The sequence below is a fragment of the Sinocyclocheilus anshuiensis genome, unplaced genomic scaffold (genome assembly GCF_001515605.1).
Source record: "Sinocyclocheilus anshuiensis isolate Anshui unplaced genomic scaffold, SAMN03320099.WGS_v1.1 scaffold407, whole genome shotgun sequence".
NCBI lineage: Eukaryota > Metazoa > Chordata > Actinopteri > Cypriniformes > Cyprinidae > Sinocyclocheilus > Sinocyclocheilus anshuiensis.
The window spans coordinates 2,050,021-2,070,399 of record NW_015552593.1 but is presented as its reverse complement, the minus strand read 5'-3'; the positions used below and the strand labels follow the sequence as shown (position 1 = coordinate 2,070,399).

Sequence of the window (20,379 nt, the reverse complement as noted above, 5' to 3'; positions counted from 1 at the left end):
CCCAAATGTGCACGCAAAGAAAGAAGGCGTGGTTTCAGTAACCGCAGTTAGTGTTGAAGCAGCCATGTCAGAGAGACGTTGTGTGTTTCAGTGCGAAAGCAAAAGCACTTTATTTGGCCTTCCGAAAGTAGATGCATTTAGGAATCTTTAAGATTACTTACAACAGAACAGCAATGCATTTTATGGACGACCGTTTCGTGAACCTAGGAGAGGAGGTAATTCTGACTTTGCTATGACAATCTGGCGCTTCTGAATCAGCGACTGTAAGTATGTTTTGTTATTAGTTTAAGTATTTGCTATTGACTGTTCGAATGCAGAGTTTTGCGCAGCGCAGAGTAACGCGTCGTGTGTGTGAGGGGAACAGGGTCACATCACAGGAGAGTGAACTGCCTGTCTGAAATCATAGCACGTCAGCTCTTAATCGCTGCTTGTGTACTGCATCATCACTCTGTCTGTCACGCGACTCTGTTGCCCTTTCGGGCTTGAACTGATGGTAAAACTAACGACATTATTAACTGTCTTGATATTTACTTTGAAAACTGACGCTCGCGATTATGGTAAGGGGCGTTACATTTCCGACGCGTGCTTGTGGTGTTCGGCCAATCACAATGCACTGGGTCAGCTGGCCAATCAGAGCAGACTGCGCTTGTCAAAGGAGGGGCCTTTGTTGAAAACGACGTGTTTGAGAGAGGCGGGGCATAAAGGACCTACAATAATGTACAGTATTTGAAAAATGTGTTTTTTGAACATTAAAGCATGTCAACATATTCTGTTACACCAAATACACAAAATAATGATCTTTAAATAGCATCATATGACCCCTTTAAGAACAACAGTCTTTACATTTTTTTTTGACTGTGTACAAAAAGCATGTCAAGATTTCATCAGCAAAGAAGAATAATGGGCAAAAATGAATGGGTGAAGGTGAATGATAGGAACCATCGACCATTTAGAAGGATTGTGTCCAAACAGAACAGAACTACTGCAGCCAAGTGACAGCAAACCTCAATATTCACCTTGAAGACCCTGTTTCCACAAAAACGGACCATAGAGAACTTTACAAAGCTACCATCCACGAAGGAAACTCTAATCACAGACACCACTGCTAAAATACGAAAATGATAGTGTCATGATCATAAAATCTGTGCAGCTGGAGCACCAAGATTAATTTCAACATCTACCCTGGCCATCTCAATACCTGACTTAATTATTATTAAATTATTGTGGCCAGTTTTGGAGAAAAGAGAAAGAAGCTGATTCCCAGTCCTCTAACAATTCTGAAGTAACTGGCATTTGTTCTGATAAATTAAATTCTACTGGACACTGTTCAAACGTTGTATTAATCTATTCTAAGAAGGTTGGAAGCTGTATTAAAGGCAAATGGTGGTAAAACACTTCAACAAATACATTTTGCCCATTTTCTACTGTAGGTGTTCACACTATTTTGTTCAACGCCTGTATCTGTCTTTCAGCTAACGGACAGTGGAACGCTTGGGCTCCGTGGAGTGGGTGTTCTAAGTCCTGTTGGCAGCGGTGGCAGCGGAGGGTACGTGTTTGCCAGGGGTTGGCGGTCACGGGGCAGCCATGCGAAGGCGAGGTCCGCAAGGTCCGCAGATGCAGCGAGCAGCGTTGCCCAGGTAACCTGCAAATAATTGAACCCCAAGAGTCAATTATGTCAGAATGGGCAGAGAGGGGTGAATGAGAGACGGATGCAAGGATAATTATCTTTTCCATTCAGAAATCCATGTCCTTTTTTCTGCACCGAATCATTATTCGTGTGAGAAATAATGAACATATACCATAATTGTATTTTCCAGCGAGGAATGGTCAACACAATTTTCACGAGTAATGGATATTTAATGTCACATAAATAAAGTCATGCTTTTCTCATCTATTAGAAACCATTTCCATGGAAACGATGCTTTGTTCATGCATCTACATGCATTTTCATACATGCATAGGTTTGTTACAAGGACAGTTATAGAATCTCATAATGTTGACTGAATTTATCATTCCCATAATCTTAATATAATATAATATAATATAATATAATATAATATAATATATGTGCATTAGAAATACAGTTTTACTTCCTTATATTATATTGCAGCATTTATATGACCAAAAATTCTGTGGCATTTATATGTGGGCAATGTCAAATTAAAATTGGCTTGCATTATATTCTGATCCATTTCCCCCATTCTCCACCATCAATTACTTGTAATCTTTCTAATGTTCTTTAAATAATAATGCAAACAATTTTTAAAATTTCTTTTAAAAGTGTGTCTACATTTTATTCCTGAACCATAGCTCCTTATGAAATATGCCCGGAGGATTATGCTGTGTCCATGCTGTGGAGAAGAACTCCCTCTGGGGAACTGGCCTTCAACAGGTGTCCTCCCAACGCCACGGGTAAGAAAAGCCACGACAGTCAGTGGTTGAAGAGCACTCAGCCAAACACAAAGACACAAAGGAAGAATAGAATGGCATCATAGATGCTTTCAAAAGAAAGAAAAAGAGCACAGCTTATGTTTTTTGTGCAGCTTTTCTTTTGCAATGCAATGATGTTGAAATTATTCATAAATTCAGAAGGCTATGATGACAAATGTTTCTCACTAGTATGTTCAGCACTGCTGCGACTGCCTTTAAATGGCTTATGCCGTGTGTACCTAGAGATTTTTGTCATTTGCATACCATTGAACCCTCCAGCGTTTTGTCAACATCTTTGCGGGGCCGCTTTCTGCAGCGTAAAGGGAGAAAATATAAAAAAAGAGTTTCCCCATCTTTGAGATATAATATAGAGGTGTCCCCTTTCTCTCTCTCTCTCTCTCTCTCTCTCTCTCTCTCTCTCTCTCTCTCTCTCTCTCTCCTCGGATCGGTCCGAGGTGTGAGTCTTACTGATTGTGGTCTGAAAATGGCAGAAGGTGCTGTACTGAATTTCTGTAACCTCCTGCTATCTCCTGTTGTGAAGATGCTCTTCAATGTCACTACAGTGTCCTTGAAAGAGCAGGTGCTGGAGGAAAAATAAAAAATGCAGGCAGCACGGACTCAGAGATAACAGCGAACAGTCCGGCATAACTAGAACTAGGCGAGCAGAGGCTGACTGCAAATGCATGTATAGATGGATTAATGTCTTTTGTGAATATATTTCAATATGTGGGTGGACTGCCGCCATAGGCCCGTGTGTACTTTTGTATTTTTTTTTTTATTTTGGGTTGAGAACATTTAATTATATAATTTATACATAAAAGAGACAGTGTGTCAACCCGTGGGTGGAATTAGTTAGATTTACATTGTTTGTTTTCCACATAACCCACGTTGAAATTTCAGGTCGTGCAAAAGCACTGGAGTGGGATCTGACACCATGAAATGCTGGAAAATCTTCATTCATTATGAGGCTGGAATTAAATTAAACTCCAACAAAAACAAATGAAAGCAACAAAAATCAAACAGTTGGAAGTAGCTGAAGCTTTTAGGGAATGATTAATTAAGAATGATTGGCTATAAAACATGCTGGATGAGAACTTTTCACTTTTGCGTTGTCCTATTTTGTGCGCAAACACAATTGGACGATGTTTGTGTGATCTTTACGTGTTTGTGTGAGATTAAATCTGGTTAGGCCCCTCAGTGGCGGCATGCGTTTTAATGGTGAGTTCTGAGAACGTCCGCTTTGATCCTGCTCTGTGGGAGTTTTCCGTGAACTGTGGGCTGGATGTCCCTGCTTGGATGCCTCAGCTTGAGGGCAGGCGGCTGGCTGCAGCTGCGTCTCAGGTGGGCCGAGGTTTCGCTGCTGGCTGGGTAGCAGGCGGTGGAACCGTGTTGGAACGAGAGCAGATAAGACGTGTGTGGTAGAGGGGTGCGGGTGGGTGTGGTGAGGTGTTCCAAAGGCAAGGACGCGTCTTAATGTGAGACGATACGTGTAGGACACGCTCTGACGGATCGGAGGCGAGGAATTTTGTGCATTTGTTTATTCTCTCCCAAGTGTGGGCGGCAGTCTTGTTGATATCTCAGGTTGCAGGGTTCGGTTCGCAGTCGTCAAAAACAAAAAAGTCAAATTGGTGCATTACAGCTGGCATCAGTTAACATCATAATTCTGTGAGTGGGAATTACGACCAGTTCTTTAAAACACGTAATTACAGTTTGGTTTGTTCGCACGCATATACTGCAGTGGCACATGTGAGGCGCATGTGATCTGGCAACATCCTCATCTAGATGATGATGAAGGCTGCTGCTTTTATCCTCTCGCTGAAAGATGTGTGGGCTGGCAGGTAGAATGAAAAAGGAAAAAAGACTTACAAGAACAAGTATAAACCCCTTCTCTGTCTCTGTCTCTGTCTCTGTATCTCTCTCTACTACCTCCTCCTTCTTTGCAGGCACCACTAGTCGACGCTGCTCACTGGATCACCGCGGGGTGGCCTATTGGGAGCAGCCCAGCTACGCTCGATGCATTGCAAATGAATACAGATACTTGCAGCAATCAGTAGGTGCAAAGTCAGCTTCCTGCGCTCTGCTTCTGTTTGTGACGTGCCATAAATTACCCCTGCAGTCGTCACAATCACCCAAAATATTTCCACCCGTACCTCCCCACCCGGCACCCCAGACCACCACGCAGGTCTGCAAGATAAACTGCTATCATCGGAAAGGCAAATTAAACCGCTAGTATTGCAGTTTTTGAGACCCTGAGTTAATGGAGGACTCGCTCTAATTTCCTGTAAAATCTTGGAGATTGTTGTTCCAGCTCCACCGGAGCTTTTTCTGGGAGCGCATCTGCTCGACACGAATGAATGATTTTCACTCTTTTTGTTTTCAGCTTCCTCTTTTCTCAGTCTTTCTCAAATGCAATACTTTGTGTTATTTCCAAGCTTTTGGGTACATCTCTCTCTCTCTCTCACACACACACACACACACACACACACACACACACACACACAGAAAAGCATGGTAAGGGACTTTCCTTTGACTTGTATTGGCTTTATACTGAGGTAATGATATTTTCTATCCCCTAGCTCTTACACCTTTTTGCCTGTTAATAATTTAATTAAGGCATTATTTATTATTTTTATTAAGTCATTTCCCTTGTGAGATCTGCTGGCTGGTCAGGTTTTACTATCCTGGTGGGGCTTTTGGTCTTCTCAGTCCAGGCAAAACCTGACCCCCCCTCACACACACAGACACACACATTCTTCTGTCTGCACACTTTAGCCTCTTTCTTTGAGTCAGTGTGTATGACATCATGTCTGCGTGACTTATGCATGTTTGTTCATTGGTCTGTTGCTTAAAGGTGAAGTGTGTCATTTTTTTGATGCTCCTATCCCAGCTTAAAATTGAGTTAGTTATACCAGTGGTTCCCAACCCTGGTCCTAGAGGCACCCCAACACTGCACATTTTGCATGTCTCCTTTCTCTGAAACACCAATTTCAGGTCTTGGAGTCTCTACTAATGAGCTGATGACCTGAATCAGGTGTGTTTGATCAAGGAGACATGCAAAATATGCAGTGTTGGGGTGCCTCCAGGACCAGGGTTGGGAACCACTGAGTTGTACACTACTGTTCAAACATTTGTGGTTGGTACGATTTTTAATGTGTTTTAAAAAACATTCAAAAACTCTTATGCTCAACAAGGCTGCATTTATTTGATCAAAAATACAGTAAACCAATCATTTCTGTTCTAATTGTAATGAAATAGTATTACCATTTAAAATAGTTAACCCTTTTTTAACTTTTTTGACTAAGCAGGCACCTATAGCAACCTCTTATCAACAGGTTAAAACCATCTAGAACACCATGCCAACTGCATAGAAATGGCCTAAAACCACCTAGAACACAACAGGCTTAAAACCGTTTAGAACAGCTTGGCAACTGTAGCCAGAGGCTAAACCGTTTAAAACAACTCATCAACTGCATAGCAACAAGCTACAGTAAAACCACTGAGAACACCTTAAAATTTTGCGTACCCTGCTGAAAAAAACAGCATATGCTGGTTAGGTATGTTTTGAAGTATGGCAGCTGGTTTGAGCTGGTCCTTAGTTGGTCCTGAGCTGGTTATAAGCTGGTTATGAGCTGGTCCTGAGCAGGAGCAAGTTGCTTAGGACCAGCTTAGGATGTGCACATGACCAGCTTAGGACCAGCACATGACCAGCTTAAACCAGCTCATGACCAACTAAGGACCAGCTCAAACCAGCTGCCAAAACATACCTATCATGCTTCAAAACATACCTAACCAGCATATGCTGTTTTTTCAACAGGGTAGGCAAACCACTCATATTTTCTTCTGAAAATGTAAAGACTGCATAATATTTTAAGTCTAAAATGTTTTAATTTCCTATATCAAAGTATCAAAACGTGTTCAGAACAAAATTGTTCTGTTAGAGCATCTTGATCAGTCCAACATAGCAATACTGCATCAACCAACGGCATTATTTTGGGGTGGGACTATCTACACATCCAGCCTATATCAGACAGGACAGTGTTTGAGAAACATCATTCTATAAACAGTTTGTTTAATGTTGCTTGAGGAATTACACACTTCACCTTTAAATACTAACGATAGTTCTTTATATTACAACTTTCTGTTAGTGTTCTGTTAGTGTTACAGTCTTTGAAGGACACACAGAACCCAGTCTCTTTCCCTGTGTCTTTCTTTAGGTCCAGGGGCACCTTGCTAAAGGTCAGAGGAATCTGGCAGGAGATGGCATGTCCCAGGTTACGAAGGTCCTCCTGGACCTCACCCAAAGACGCAATTTCTACGCAGGTGACCTTCTCTCTTCAGTGGAGATTCTTCGAAACGTCACAGACACCTTCAAAAGGGCCAGTTATGAACCCTCTTCTGATGACGTTCAGGTAAGAGAGAAAATAATCTGGTTTCTTGTTAACCTCCATGGTTATATACATCTTATAGCTCATTTCATTTAGGCATTGTGGTAAATTAATTTGTCTTAGGTCTTTTTTTTTGCAAGCGACATACACTACGGGTCAAAGGTTTGGGGTCAAAGAGATTTTAATTTTTTAGAAAAAAATGAATGCTTTTATCCACCAAGAATGCATTAAATCAATCCAAAGTGACAATTAAGACATTTATAATGGTACAAAAGATGATATTTCAAATAAATTGTTATTTTGAACTTTATATTAATCAAAGAATATATTATGGCTTCCAACACAATTGTTTTCAGCTGTGCTAATATTAAGAAATGCTTCTTGAGCAGAAAATTTGAATATTAGAATGATTTCTGAAGGATCATGTGACACTAAAGACTGGATTAATGGCTGCTAAAAATTCAGCTTTGCCGGCACAGAAATAAATACATTTATTTTAATCATTTACAATTTTACTGTTTTTATTGCATTCTTGATCAAATAAATGCAGACTTGGTGACTTTTTTTTTTCCAAAAAACATTAAAAAATTATACTCACCCAAAAGGTTTGAAAGGTAAAATAAATTGTAAATATTTCATTATATGATATAGATGTTTTAAAGGGTTATTAAATGCATTAAAATGGGTTAAAAATAAGTGCAACTATATTTTTCCCACTTTGCTTTCTCTGACATTACAACTCAGGATAGTCACATGGCAATGTGATTGGCTCTAAAATGCATATCTCCAGAACAGAATGCCTGTGAGCAGAGATAGCAGCATGCCAGTCACATGTTTCTGGAGGGTGACGTTCTAGTCAAGGAACTGCCGTCGAGATGAATGGGAATACTGACAGGTTTCTCAAGATATTCTAGGTATTTGGTTGAAGTTAGCAAAATGGCGGAAGTTAGTAAAATATCTCCAATCACTTACAGCACCTTCAAAATGGCAATGTCACTACTTGGCACCGTGACTGATAAATATCTCGGCGCTCTTGCCCCTCACAGAGAGCTTATGGGATTGTGACACCGTGCGCCAGCTGCTGATAAGAGATAGTCACTAAGTCTATCTCATTCTATCTCGAAGCCTTGTCATAACCTTCCCAATGCCCAAATAAACCGATTTCTCATGACCTGTTTGTGAGAATCTGGTTGTTTTTACATAATACGGAGTGTAATGTGATTTTGTGTATGTTTGTGTGTCGGGTTGGTGTAGGAGGTTTTATCTAAGCCCTGATGTGAACCGGAGCGGCCCCTCCTCCCCATGCATGTGTGCCGGGGTGGGTTGTGTGTTTTGGAACGTATTAATGCTGTGTTTAAGTGGACGCATTACCACCAGAGGGAGCATAAGCATTCAAGTAGAAAAACAAGCGTGCCGGAGCCAAGACACTGCCTCTCTCCTGCCTTCCGTGGCACAGAGGCAGAGCAGCAAACAAAAAAAGACAGGCACACGTCCAGCTGGATATCTCATTCAGCCCAGTCACCGCAGCAAACATCAGCTCTCTTTCCAGTGTTGGAGTAGACAGCTCTCCCAAGCGCCTTCAAACTCAACCGACGCTCTCTGTTCTTCCCCTTTAATTCTGTGCACATTCGAGTGCTTAGGAAAGATCAACCAATCCCTGAATTGAAAGCAGCAGGAAATCCCAGGTGTGTTTTAGAGCCGAGACCGCTGGACATATCCCATCATCTCCCTGTAAATCAGTGCTGTGATCCTCGGTGTAATTCCTCGAGACACTGTTTGTTTAGACTTCTGAAATGCAAGGGAGATTCTTCATTATTGCCTTTTCAGGGAACACTGAGTAGATTTTTTCCCTCAAACATTCAAGATATGAACATTTCTAGTTTGCTTTTTCAAGGGCTATGTAAAATTTCAATTTAAAGTCAATTTAATATTTGTATCTACTTAAGCAGTAGGTACAAGAAGCTGTGCTATTTTTATGAATACAGTCACAGCTAAATTCTCACAATGGCAGAGCCTCAAGTACATTATTGCTTTTTTAATGCTTCATAATAAAAATATATCAAGGCCACAAATAGTGTTTTATTATGCAAATTCATTAAACATTATCCTTCCCTTATAGTATATAGTCCTTGACAAGCAGAATATTATCCTGTGGGTACTGTGCATGTACACACAAAATTTTCTAAAATGTATTATGAGGTTGTTCTGAATTAATTTAGTCATTCATAATGCCTAATAATACATCTCAGAATCTGTTTTTAATGTTGTCATGTATAGTTAAAGCCATAGTTATCATACAGTTTTAATTCCTTTAAATTTATATTCTTTTAAAAGCACATTTCTTTAAAATACATGATTAAAAATCATATTCATGTTTATATCATGCATTATAATGCATTGTAATTTTTAAGGACAATAATGTATTATAATGTTTTTTTTTAGTTTTTGTTTTACTCTGTTATGTAACGCCTACTTTTCAGGTTCAATATCCTGTTTTACTCATAAATATGCTGCATTTCGGAAGTAAAATTCTTGTTTTTAAAAAGCATCTTACCTTTTTTTTTTATTGGTATATAACACCTACTTTTTAAGTTCAGTTTCCTATTTTACTCATATATTTGCTGAAGTTTGGGTGTAAAATGGGTTGCAATTCACGTTGAAATTTATACTTTTCAAACTATAGAAATTATATATTGACTGAAATGTGATCACAACTGTATCCCAAAATAATGTTACCAGCCTGTTCCTGTGACAGCAGCGTTTTACTAACTAAATTTCTTCTCTCCACAGAATTTTTTTCAGATCATCAGCAATCTCCTGGAAGAGGAGAACAGAGAAAAGTGGGAAGACGCACAACAGGTGGGTCTGAACATTGTGAACGAGTGTTTTTGAAGCTTCGGGGTCGAGATTGCTTTATTATGGTCACATCGCAGAGAGTATCTGGTGTTGTGTATCACTCTGCGGCTGTATATTGTGTGATGAGCCCTCAGCGAATCGATTGCCATCACCGTTGCAGATGCTTTAGGTAATTGTCAGGTCAAAGAGGTGCCTGTCTCCACAGGCCAGGGCTGCGTCAAATCAAACCTTCTCTACCAAATACCGACCTCCCTGCTGTGCTGATTGGTGGAAGGACATTTGCAATATCCACTGCATCCACTTGGTGGCAGCAACATTGGCAGCATATGTCCAGCTCTTATGCTTTCCGTCAGCGGTGACGGCATTGTCTTCTCTCACTCTCTGAGAGACAGTGTAAAAGCAGCCTGAGGGATTTGGACTTCAACAAGCTGAATGTTCTTTAGAAACTCAAACAAAATCTCCAACTGCATTATTATTGCTCTGAACCAAATTGAGTGTATTAAATGTTTCTTTCTTTCCTTTAAGCCTGAACTGGTAATGCATCTTAAGCAGACTGTGGTAATGTTACTGTCTGTCAAATGTAAGCTGCTTTGGAGCTCCTTCGTCTAATGTTTTCACCCGAGTTCTGGTAAAACACGAGTCCTTGAGCGGAGCGGGGTGCCGGGTGTCAAGCGAATTAGCGCTTTAATGGGGTTTACAGTAGGGCAGTGTCACAAGGCTTTTAAAGACAAAAACGATATGTTTTTAAGTCAGGAGTGTGTTCGGAGATCAGGTCACGTAGCCGGTTGCTTGTTTTGCCGAAGGTGTTTTGCCTGGTTAGAACGGTCCCCGGAGCAGACGGACTCCCGTTTTCCATTCATGTTCCTCCTCTGCTTTGTCACAGATTGAATCTTCAAGCTCTTCAAATCATTAAAGGACTTCTGAGACGCTTGTCACCGGCTCTGTCAAATGATTGACCTTAGAAAGCCCTGACGTTTAAAGATCACCCAGGATTTGATCTTGTCTGTCTGTCTTGTCTTCTTTAGAGTCAGCTCGCCTGAGCTTTGATTGCCAGTCTAGAGTTCACACCTCAGATTCATGGCAGTCTGTGCTGTTCAGGCAAAGGAGGGGGAAAGTTTTAAAGGAAGTGCTTAAGAGAAGAAGCTTTGACTTGCCTCGCAAATTCGCAGCTTAAAATAAAGAAGAACATGAGGTTCATTAGTTTCAATAACTGATGGTCTGCTGTCTGCTTGTAGATAATAGTGAGATAAAGTTACTTTCATATTCTAGTCTATAAGATACGAAATAATAATAGTAAATACATATAAAATATATGTGAAAATGTTATATTATATTATACATACATACTGTACACACACACACACACACAAACACACACACGTGAAAAGTTAGTTAAATATATGATATTAATAGCTATAATATAAAATAACATAACCAAAAAACATTTAGCATTATTTTGCATTATTGGTACTTTTCTGCCAGTCAAGGAAATTGCCTTTTGAAGTATAGTATAAAAGATCCTATTCTGTATAGCGGAATAGTAATGATAAATTATATTAATAAAAAATAAATTAAAATATTATTAGATTAGATCAGATTTGATTTGATTATAAAAGCTGTAACTGTACATTTAACACACACATATATGTATAACACAAAATTTGTATTTATATTATACATATAAATATGTATAATCCTTGAAAATGAATTTAGTTAAATATATAATATTAATAGCTTTTATAATATAATATTCCATCACCAAAAATGTTAGCAAAGGAAGTTGCCTTTGTATTTTGGAGTAAATGCGCTATGTTCATGCCTGTTAGTTGGATATACTTGTGACTTATGGCTAAAATCTATATAGCAGAAGAGTGCACCAGTGCAGAAAATATATGACAGTAAAGAATATATATGACAGCACAATTTATTGTATTTGCATGACACTCAGTGCAGCAGCAGTGCTGGTTCATCTAATGGCCGTCAGCCTCGGCCATTTCCCGCATTACTGTCTTCCCTGCACACTTCAGCAGCCCAGCGCTGTTGCCATGGAGAGGGATGCTCTCTGCTGTCCCCCAGCAGTCTGGCCGAGGGGGGGATGGGCCCTCAGCATCTCTCTGCCCGTCTGCAGCCTGTCTGATTGGCTTGGCCCAAGATCGGCCCCCATGCGAATGCAGAGCCCGACTCCTGCCAGGGGGATTATTAGATATGTGACTCCATCGCCCTGTTTCTGCACCTCACTAAGGGTGCTAATTATGAAATGTCACTCAGTGCTATTTCTCTGCACCCGCGTTTTAATTTATTTTTTTATTTTGTGTCTTTTGCAGATTGGCTGCAATGTGTTTCTGTGCTTTGTTTGTTGTCACGAGGAGAGGGGGTTCAGATGCTAATGAGATGAGAGAAATAGGAAGCACAGTGTCATATGGCATGTAAATCCATACTGTAAATCTGCTGGGTAAAGGGGTTAAGACAACTTGGCATGAGAAAGTCTTGATTAAACTAGTATAGCAAACAGTGCAGTGTTATTTTAGTATTATTTATATAGTATTGTAGTGTTTTGTTTTGTTTTTGACATTTCTAATTAGCTTTTATTTTTATATTTTCAGTTATGTTTTTGTCATTTTTTACAATTTTTTTATTAACAACACTGACAAAGATCACACAACCTTGCTGTAAGGTTTCATTTGTTAACATATTTAACTACATTAGTTAATGGGAACAATACTTCTACAGCATTTCTTAATCTTAATGTTAATATCGACATTTAGTAATACATTTTTTAAAAGTTATATTACATTATAATAATGATATAAAAATATATAGATATATACTAACTTGAACATTAAAATTTGTATTAACAAAGGTTAAATGCTGTAAAAATATCAATGATCATTGTTAGTTCATGTTAGTTATCATTAACTACTGATAAAAAAGTTACCCATTTTTATTGATGCACACTATTCAAAATAAATAAATAAAAATAAATTGTGTGACATCATGAATCCCTCTTACATTTCAACCCCTCTCTTCTCACCATTTGATTCCACTTAATGAATAAAATAGTGCCATTTAATAGTTGACTTTAAATAATGATTAACTGAATATTTTTATTCTTAAATATCCAGTTAATGAGTCTGAAAAAAAAAGGCCTGCTCCTGATAAAAGTTCTCCTAGCCCTTCTGTTCCCTCTAAAGATCTTTCAGACTTTCAGAGTGATGGCAGATGTAAATAGCCGAGTTCAGACACCTGAAGGTCAAGGATTGGATCAGCAGAGCGTGATGCTATTGACTGAAAGAGAGCAGGTACTTTGACAGGCTGAGGCTGTGGAATCGGGAGGCGGTGAGCCACAGGCCTGAATTCCTCCACCACATTTGCTCTGACACTGATGGCTGGTCCTCTAGAGAGGCTCTGAGCCCTGCACAATCACTCTGCTGCATGAGTTTGTCTTTGTGAAGGACTGAGCAGACAGGATGCAGGGCTCTAAAGTGTGAGATACAGAGGATGTGCCCTTTAAAAAGTCTGTATATTCTCCCTCCAAAAGAGTCGGTCGGAGTGCTTTTACTAGGCTGACTGCTGTCTATCTATCTATCTATCTATCTATCTATCTATCTATCTATCGTTCTATCTATCGTTCTATCGTTCTATCGTTCTGTCTATCTATCGTTCTATCTATCTATCGTTCTATCTATCGTTTTATTGTTCTAATGTTCTAACATTCTATCGTTCTATCATATTGTTCTATCTATTGTTCTATTAATCGTTCTATCATTTTGTGTATCTATCTATCTATCTATCTGTCTGTCTGTCTGTCTGTCTGTCTGTCTGTCTGCTATCTATCTATCGTTCTGTCTATCTATCTGTCTGTCTGTCTGTCTGTCTTTCTGTCTGTCTGTCTATCTATCTATCTATCTATCTATCTATCTATCTATCTATGTCTGTCTGTCTGTCTGTCTGTCTCTCTGTCTGTCTATAACGTTCTAACATTCTATCGTTCTATCATATCGTTCTATCTATTGTTCTATTAATCGTTCTATAATTTTGTTCTATCTATCTATCTATCTATCTATCTATCTATCTATGTATCTATCTGTCTATCTATCTATCTGTCTGTCTGTCTGTCTGTCTGTCGTTCTATCTTTCGTTCTATCTATCGTTCTATCTATCATTCTGTTGTTTATTTATTCGTTTGTAAAGTTTTGGACTAGCATTTATTCTGTCGTTCGTTCTGGATGTCTTTTATCATTGGTTCTTTCATTTTAGTCATCTTTTAGCTATATCCTTTTAAACCTTCAAATTTGACACAAAAAACTTGGATTTAATTTCTTTAAATATAAAATTGGATTTCAAATCCATCTAAAATATCTATCTATCTATCTATCTGTCTGTCTGTCTGTCTGTCTTTCTGTCTGTCTGTCTATCTATCTATCTATCTATCTATCTATCTATCTATCTATATCTATCTATCTATGTCTGTCTGTCTGTCTGTCTGTCTCTCTGTCTGTCTATAACGTTCTAACATTCTATCGTTCTATCATATCGTTCTATCTATTGTTCTATTAATCGTTCTATAATTTTGTTCTATCTATCTATCTATCTATCTATCTATCTATCTATGTATCTATCTGTCTATCTATCTATCTGTCTGTCTGTCTGTCTGTCTGTCGTTCTATCTTTCGTTCTATCTATCGTTCTATCTATCATTCTGTTGTTTATTTATTCGTTTGTAAAGTTTTGGACTAGCATTTATTCTGTCGTTCGTTCTGGATGTCTTTTATCATTGGTTCTTTCATTTTAGTCATCTTTTAGCTATATCCTTTTAAACCTTCAAATTTGACACAAAAAACTTGGATTTAATTTCTTTAAATATAAAATTGGATTTCAAATCCATCTAAAATCCATCAGATTTGTATCTGTGTTTGATATTCATTCGCAAATAGAGTAACATTTCTCTCATTTGTCCCCTATGATTGTCTTTTCCCAGATTTACCCAGGGTCTGTGGAGCTCATGCAGGTCATTGAAGAGTTCATCCACATCGTCGGGCTGGGAATGAAAGACTTCCACAATGCCTACCTGATGACAGGAAACCTGGGTAAGAGAGCCGCAGAAACCCTCCCACCAGCCACTCGTCTTCCTGACTCTTCCCATCAGTTCTATGTGTCGCCAGTAATTGAGGATAAATGGTGCATGGAGGGGGGCAAACAACTGCCAGTCGATAATGTTAATTAAAATCAAGCCCTTTCCACTTAATGTGCTAAATTCTAATGCAAATAGCCTCATCTTATTTCAGCTCGGAAAAGAGGACTCCGTGTTTGGGTTCTGTTATATATATCTATTGCAGCGTGCTTTGATTTTCAGTTTCAAAAACAAAATCTTTTGGCCCCTTACCTGATTGCTTTTTTTTATTTCTGTTCATAAAGTAGGGCCATTAAAAGATAAAGCATGACTCATGCATTTTTCCATAAACCTCCCATGTCACGGAAGGGAATCCAGTGCTAAATGTCGGCTCGCACACGAATACTGATCTCCCTTCCAGTCATTTGAACAAAATCAAAGTTAAATAGCTAAAAAAAAAATGCTTTTGCTTCCGGTGATGAAGCACATTTGCTTAGTTCTCTTTATTCGAGCGCACAGAACATTGACCCATGAAATTGCAATCTGCATGAATTGCAGAGCTCAACAAATATGAAATGAATGGATTAGGATGACCTTCCTATCCGTCAGCAGATACATAGAAGAGTCTATAATGTTTGGAATTGTGCTTATGCCCAATATCATTAAAAAGGTAATTCCATTGAAGGGCACCTTTGATATCTTTTTTAATGTTAACTTGTTTTATGTAGCTTGCCATAAAAGATCGACAGGATTGCGGTGCCATGCCGTTATGTACAATACAATGACATATCCAGAGATTTAAAGCTTGCTTAGAGTCTTGCTTAGTATGGGCAAAAATCTGAAATAAAATTTCTTATCAAATTATACATTGCATTATCCGATTTTGTATAGTTTTTTGGCACTTTGGTGTCTCATTACTTTTTAAAAAGCAGTTTAAGTATTGAATTTAATGACCTTGACCTTCTTGGCTGTATCCAAACAGCTCATTTAATATTAATTTGGACCTTCTGAGATTGTTGAAGGTTGAACACCTTTCATTGGCCATTTTAATAAAAGAGTTTCAGGCCCTATTTTGTGTCCCATTAATGGAAGTGTCATTTATATTCATTTACCTGCTGACTGTCACATTTACATAACGAAACCACAAAAAAAATGTTCGCAGAACAGATGTTTCGAGGTTTTTTCCAGGCAAGAATGAATCTTCATCAAGCCAGTTCAGACATGACCACTACATTTCAGTGTGTAAGATAAAACGCACAGCCAGAACATCAACATCATGATGCAGGAGAGCTATAAACATTTTAATGTCAGCCACGGACAAGGCAAAGTAAACCTGTGATTGAAACTGCTTCTTGTAGTCTGAAGGTGAAACTGAGTGATGTTGCATCTTCCAGCTGCTGCTACAGTTACAGATGCATAAAGAGGCTTTAGTAAATCACTCAGGCAACCATGAACATTACTGAAGCACATGTCTATTTTAGACATTATGTCTCCGTTGATTTGTAGCCCACTTTTTATTATCTAATTACCAGCCATTTAAATTAAATGAATTGTAAACTAACTTTGAAAGGACTTTATTTAGAAGCATTGGATTTGCTTAGGATGGCATTTAAAATTCCACAGGCAGTCCTGCTTAAACTTATGACCCAGTAATTTCATTATGCAGCTTCAATATCAAAGTTTTTTTTATGTAAAAAGGTGCTTTCAGTTCTTTTCAACACAAGACAAAGTATTAGCTACATCAAGGCTCCATTACATAGATTCAGAGGTGATATTGAGATGGGGAAATGTATTTAAAGGTTCTGTAGAACAAAACATTGAATTCAGAATCCAAGTTCAACACATCGGTGCTTTTGTGATGGTGATTGTTTGGAATAATTAAGACTTTTTAAAGTTTTTGTGCATTTTTGTGTTTTTGAAAGAAGTCTCACATCATCTCACATTTTACTTTTTAATGCATTAAAACAATCATATTGTGAAATATTGTTACAATTTTAATTTTATTTTATTTGAATATGTTTTAATTTTCAGGAGCCATTATTTCAGCCTTCAATGTCCCTTGATTTTTCAGAAATCATTCTAATATGCTCATTGCTGATATGCATATAGTGTATATGCATGCATGTATGCATGTATGTATATAGGCCTATATATATATATATATATATATATGCTTATCATAATGCTGTTTTCTATTCATTCTATTATAGGCAAAATGACAAAAATATAAAGTAAATCCTTATTTTGACATTTTTTTTTTTTTCAGGTTTTTTAATTTCCTATTCAGTGAAATTAAACAACTCTCTTAGCCAGAGTCTGCTCTCTTTGATTAAAAGAACAAAACGGTACTGCTTGTACTAGTCATAGTAAGATATTGCAGCATCATTTCCAGCCAAATTTATAGCACGTTCTTGACACCACAATAAATACCTTCTGTCAACGCAACACACTGTTGCTTCCGCTTTTAGCCAAATAACCTTGATTGCAGAGGCTCCCTTTTCCGCGGCATGTCTGCTCATAGAATAAACAATGACTTTGTCTTAGTTGCAGCTCTTTAAAGCTAGAAATTTGATTTTTTAATGTGTTTAATGGACATTGATTTGTGTGCATTGATTGCTCAGATGAGTTGAGAGACCCTGTTGTCTACTCCAATAAATAGTCTAACCTTCACATTTAGCCGAGATTACACTGAAATTTTTGACATGACAGAAATGGCCTATTATTCCTCGGTAGGATCCAGTCATTAAGCTCATTAGTTACAGGTGGGCGCAGGTGCCGATGCCTCCTGGCTTGGTTCCCTGAGGACCGTTACCCACAGCAGCGTCTCAGCACAGACTTGAGCAGGAAAACAGCTCTGAGCACATCCCAACTAAAGAGATCTCACACAAAGAGGGAAACGAACTGAATAAATCACTGTTGCAGGAGATGATTAGAACCTGTGTATATAAGAGGAGACCTTCACTCCACAACACTGTTCTTCAACTTTTTTGATGTGCAAACTCTTCTGCTTATTTAAATGTGGCTGTTCATTTTGATTTGAAATGCAATTCTTCTGTACTGCATGCAGTACACTGTATATTACCCAGATAATCTTGGGTCTATTTAAAAAAAAATAAAAATTTAATAAGTTAATAACACTATTAAAAAATTAATGTATTTTAATAAATGTAAACAAAATGGTAGCATTTATTGTTTATCTGCTATATGATGAAAAATAATTACTGGCTTATATCAGCCACAATTTTAATATTGTGCATCCCTAACTACACAAGTAAGCTAGCTCAGGTATCCAAATTGGTTTTGAAGAGAAGTAAAATGTTAGGAAAAGTACCATACTATTAGCATGAATTCTGCAGATAAAAAATTACTGATTTACTAAAAAAGGAATAGTTTTTTCTTCACATTTTTTTTTAAGTTTTGCGTACAGACTACAATGTTGTCAAAACAATCCCCATTCACACGGATCTACGAAAATGAGGGCGGGGGGGGGTTGCAACTATATAGTTGCCGTATATTTTGCAACCCTAAACTGAAAAAAATAAAATATATAAATAAAATCTGTAGAAACAATTTTCACTCAGAAATTGCTAGTAAATTTTACAATTAGTTACAATGAAATGGAAAGTAGCACAATGAATTAAAACATTTAATTTTCTTGTAAAACATACTGCATTAATCCAATAATCAGCTTCAAGCAATAGCATAACATGCAATAACATGCAGCAGGTAAATGCAGCAGGATTCCTTCTGTGAGTAGAGAAGCCTGAATGGATGTAAAGATCACTAAAGGGCCTGTGATCTCATGCTGTATTAGAGCTTAACGTGTGAGCTGCTTCACCCACCGTTCTTCAGTTCTTCCTCGTGCGCTCCTGTGACTAATGCCCTCCTCCAGCTCCCCACACACAGCAGCTGGCAGCACTGCCACTCTCCTCCTCCTCTCACACACACACACACACACACACGAGAACCCTGTGCCCGCTGTAGGATGGTCCTCACCTACACCTCAACGCTCATTACCTGACAATTCTCTCTTCTGCTGGAGAGATCAGTCATGCACCGGAGTTTGCATCATTAAAATGGAAAAGGCATTTTTTAATTTCAATTAAAAAATCCTGGAATTTTAATTAAGGTTACAAACATTATGTAAAATTGTAATTTGATTTAGAAAATGGGCAATACAGTTAAAATGGAATGCTTTTCATTGAAATTCATTAACTGTAGTTTTTTAAATGCAAAATAGAAATGTGCATTTATTTTCCTCTGTTTCTTATTAAATAACATTTCAGTTTATGGACCATCGTAAAGAACACTTAATTTCCCAGAATACTCTGAATTTTTTTTGCTGTAATTTATCTTTGAAATGACACCAAACAATATTAGAAAAGTTCTGGCAAAATTAAAAAATAAAGTTCTGAAAATGAAAATGACATCGCGGTGCAGTTTGATGTTAATTGTTTTGACTGTTTTGTGCTTGGGTTTAAAAAAAAGTCTAATTAGTTGATAAAATATATTTTACATATTATGGAATAAATAGGCATAATTAGTCAAACATTATTGATGTAATTATGTATGTTTTGTCACAAACCTTGTGTTAGACATGAATTTCCTGTCTTGAAAGTGGATGGGGAATAAACTGTCACTTATCTTGTTTTTTCTTGTGCTTTTTTTAGTTGCAAGCATACAGAGGCTGCCTGCGGTATCTGTGATGACAGACATTAACTTTCCCATGAAGGGACGGAAAGGGATGGTGGACTGGGCCAGAAACTCAGAAGACAAAGTTGTCATTCCTAAAGGAATCTTTGTGCCCCAGACAGCAGGTAATGTACTTGATGCTACACTGTTGAAGTTGATGATACTGAACATCTTATGTCTTGTATAATAAGGCTACATTAAGTAGATTGTAAAAGCCAGTTTTCATTCGGCGCATTTACATTCAACAAAGCAGGCCATCAGCATGAGAATCAAGCTGTCAGTGAACGCCAATAGACAATCTTTTTCCAGAAATAATGCTTTAAGTTATATAATTATCACAACAAACTGCATTTTTTAGGCTGACACTGGACATATTTTCTTTCCGCTATGGAAATAACATCAATGAATTCAAGAAAAAAACGGCATGCTATTTAATAGGGAATAGGGAGTTTGTCACACCATGTTGACATTTTGTTTTGTTCTAACAAGTAATGAATCTTAAACCCTATTTGTTCAAAGAATGTAGGAAGAAATAGTAGTTGGTAGACCTATCTTTTTTGCAGAATGGTGCATACATTGATGTAGCACAAGTGATTCTTTAATTACAGTTGGTATTAAAAAATACTGATTGTACACTTAAAGTGAGATTTTTTTGTTGCAAGGTAGAATTTCACACTAGATTTTAACACTTAAAACATTAAACATTTAAAACTACATTGCATTCATGGGTTTACACTTTAGGGTTAACCAGTTACAGGAATATTTTTAATTGTATATACTAAAGTCTATGTTGGAGACAGACAGTAAAGTTGAAGAATAATTGAAGAATCACCCATATATCTCCTTTTTTATTACTGTTTATACTAGTGCTGTCAAACGATTAATCACGATTAATCGCATCCAAAA

General features: G+C 37.8%; 1 protein-coding gene across 4 annotated transcripts in view; it reads left to right on the top strand.

Annotated features, from left to right (window-relative positions):
• Positions 1–20,379, top strand: part of adgrb3 (adhesion G protein-coupled receptor B3) — a 184,554-nt gene that overhangs the window by 109,081 nt on the left and 55,094 nt on the right. For all 4 annotated transcript variants that reach the window (XM_016456522.1, XM_016456525.1, XM_016456523.1 and 1 more), the window contains 6 exons: positions 2,311–2,412; positions 4,374–4,480; positions 6,645–6,839; positions 9,606–9,674; positions 14,650–14,758; positions 19,452–19,598. In XM_016456522.1, coding sequence (XP_016312008.1) covers positions 2,311–2,412; positions 4,374–4,480; positions 6,645–6,839; positions 9,606–9,674; positions 14,650–14,758; positions 19,452–19,598 — 729 coding nt within the window. The remainder of the gene's footprint in view (positions 1–2,310; positions 2,413–4,373; positions 4,481–6,644; positions 6,840–9,605; positions 9,675–14,649; positions 14,759–19,451; positions 19,599–20,379) is intronic.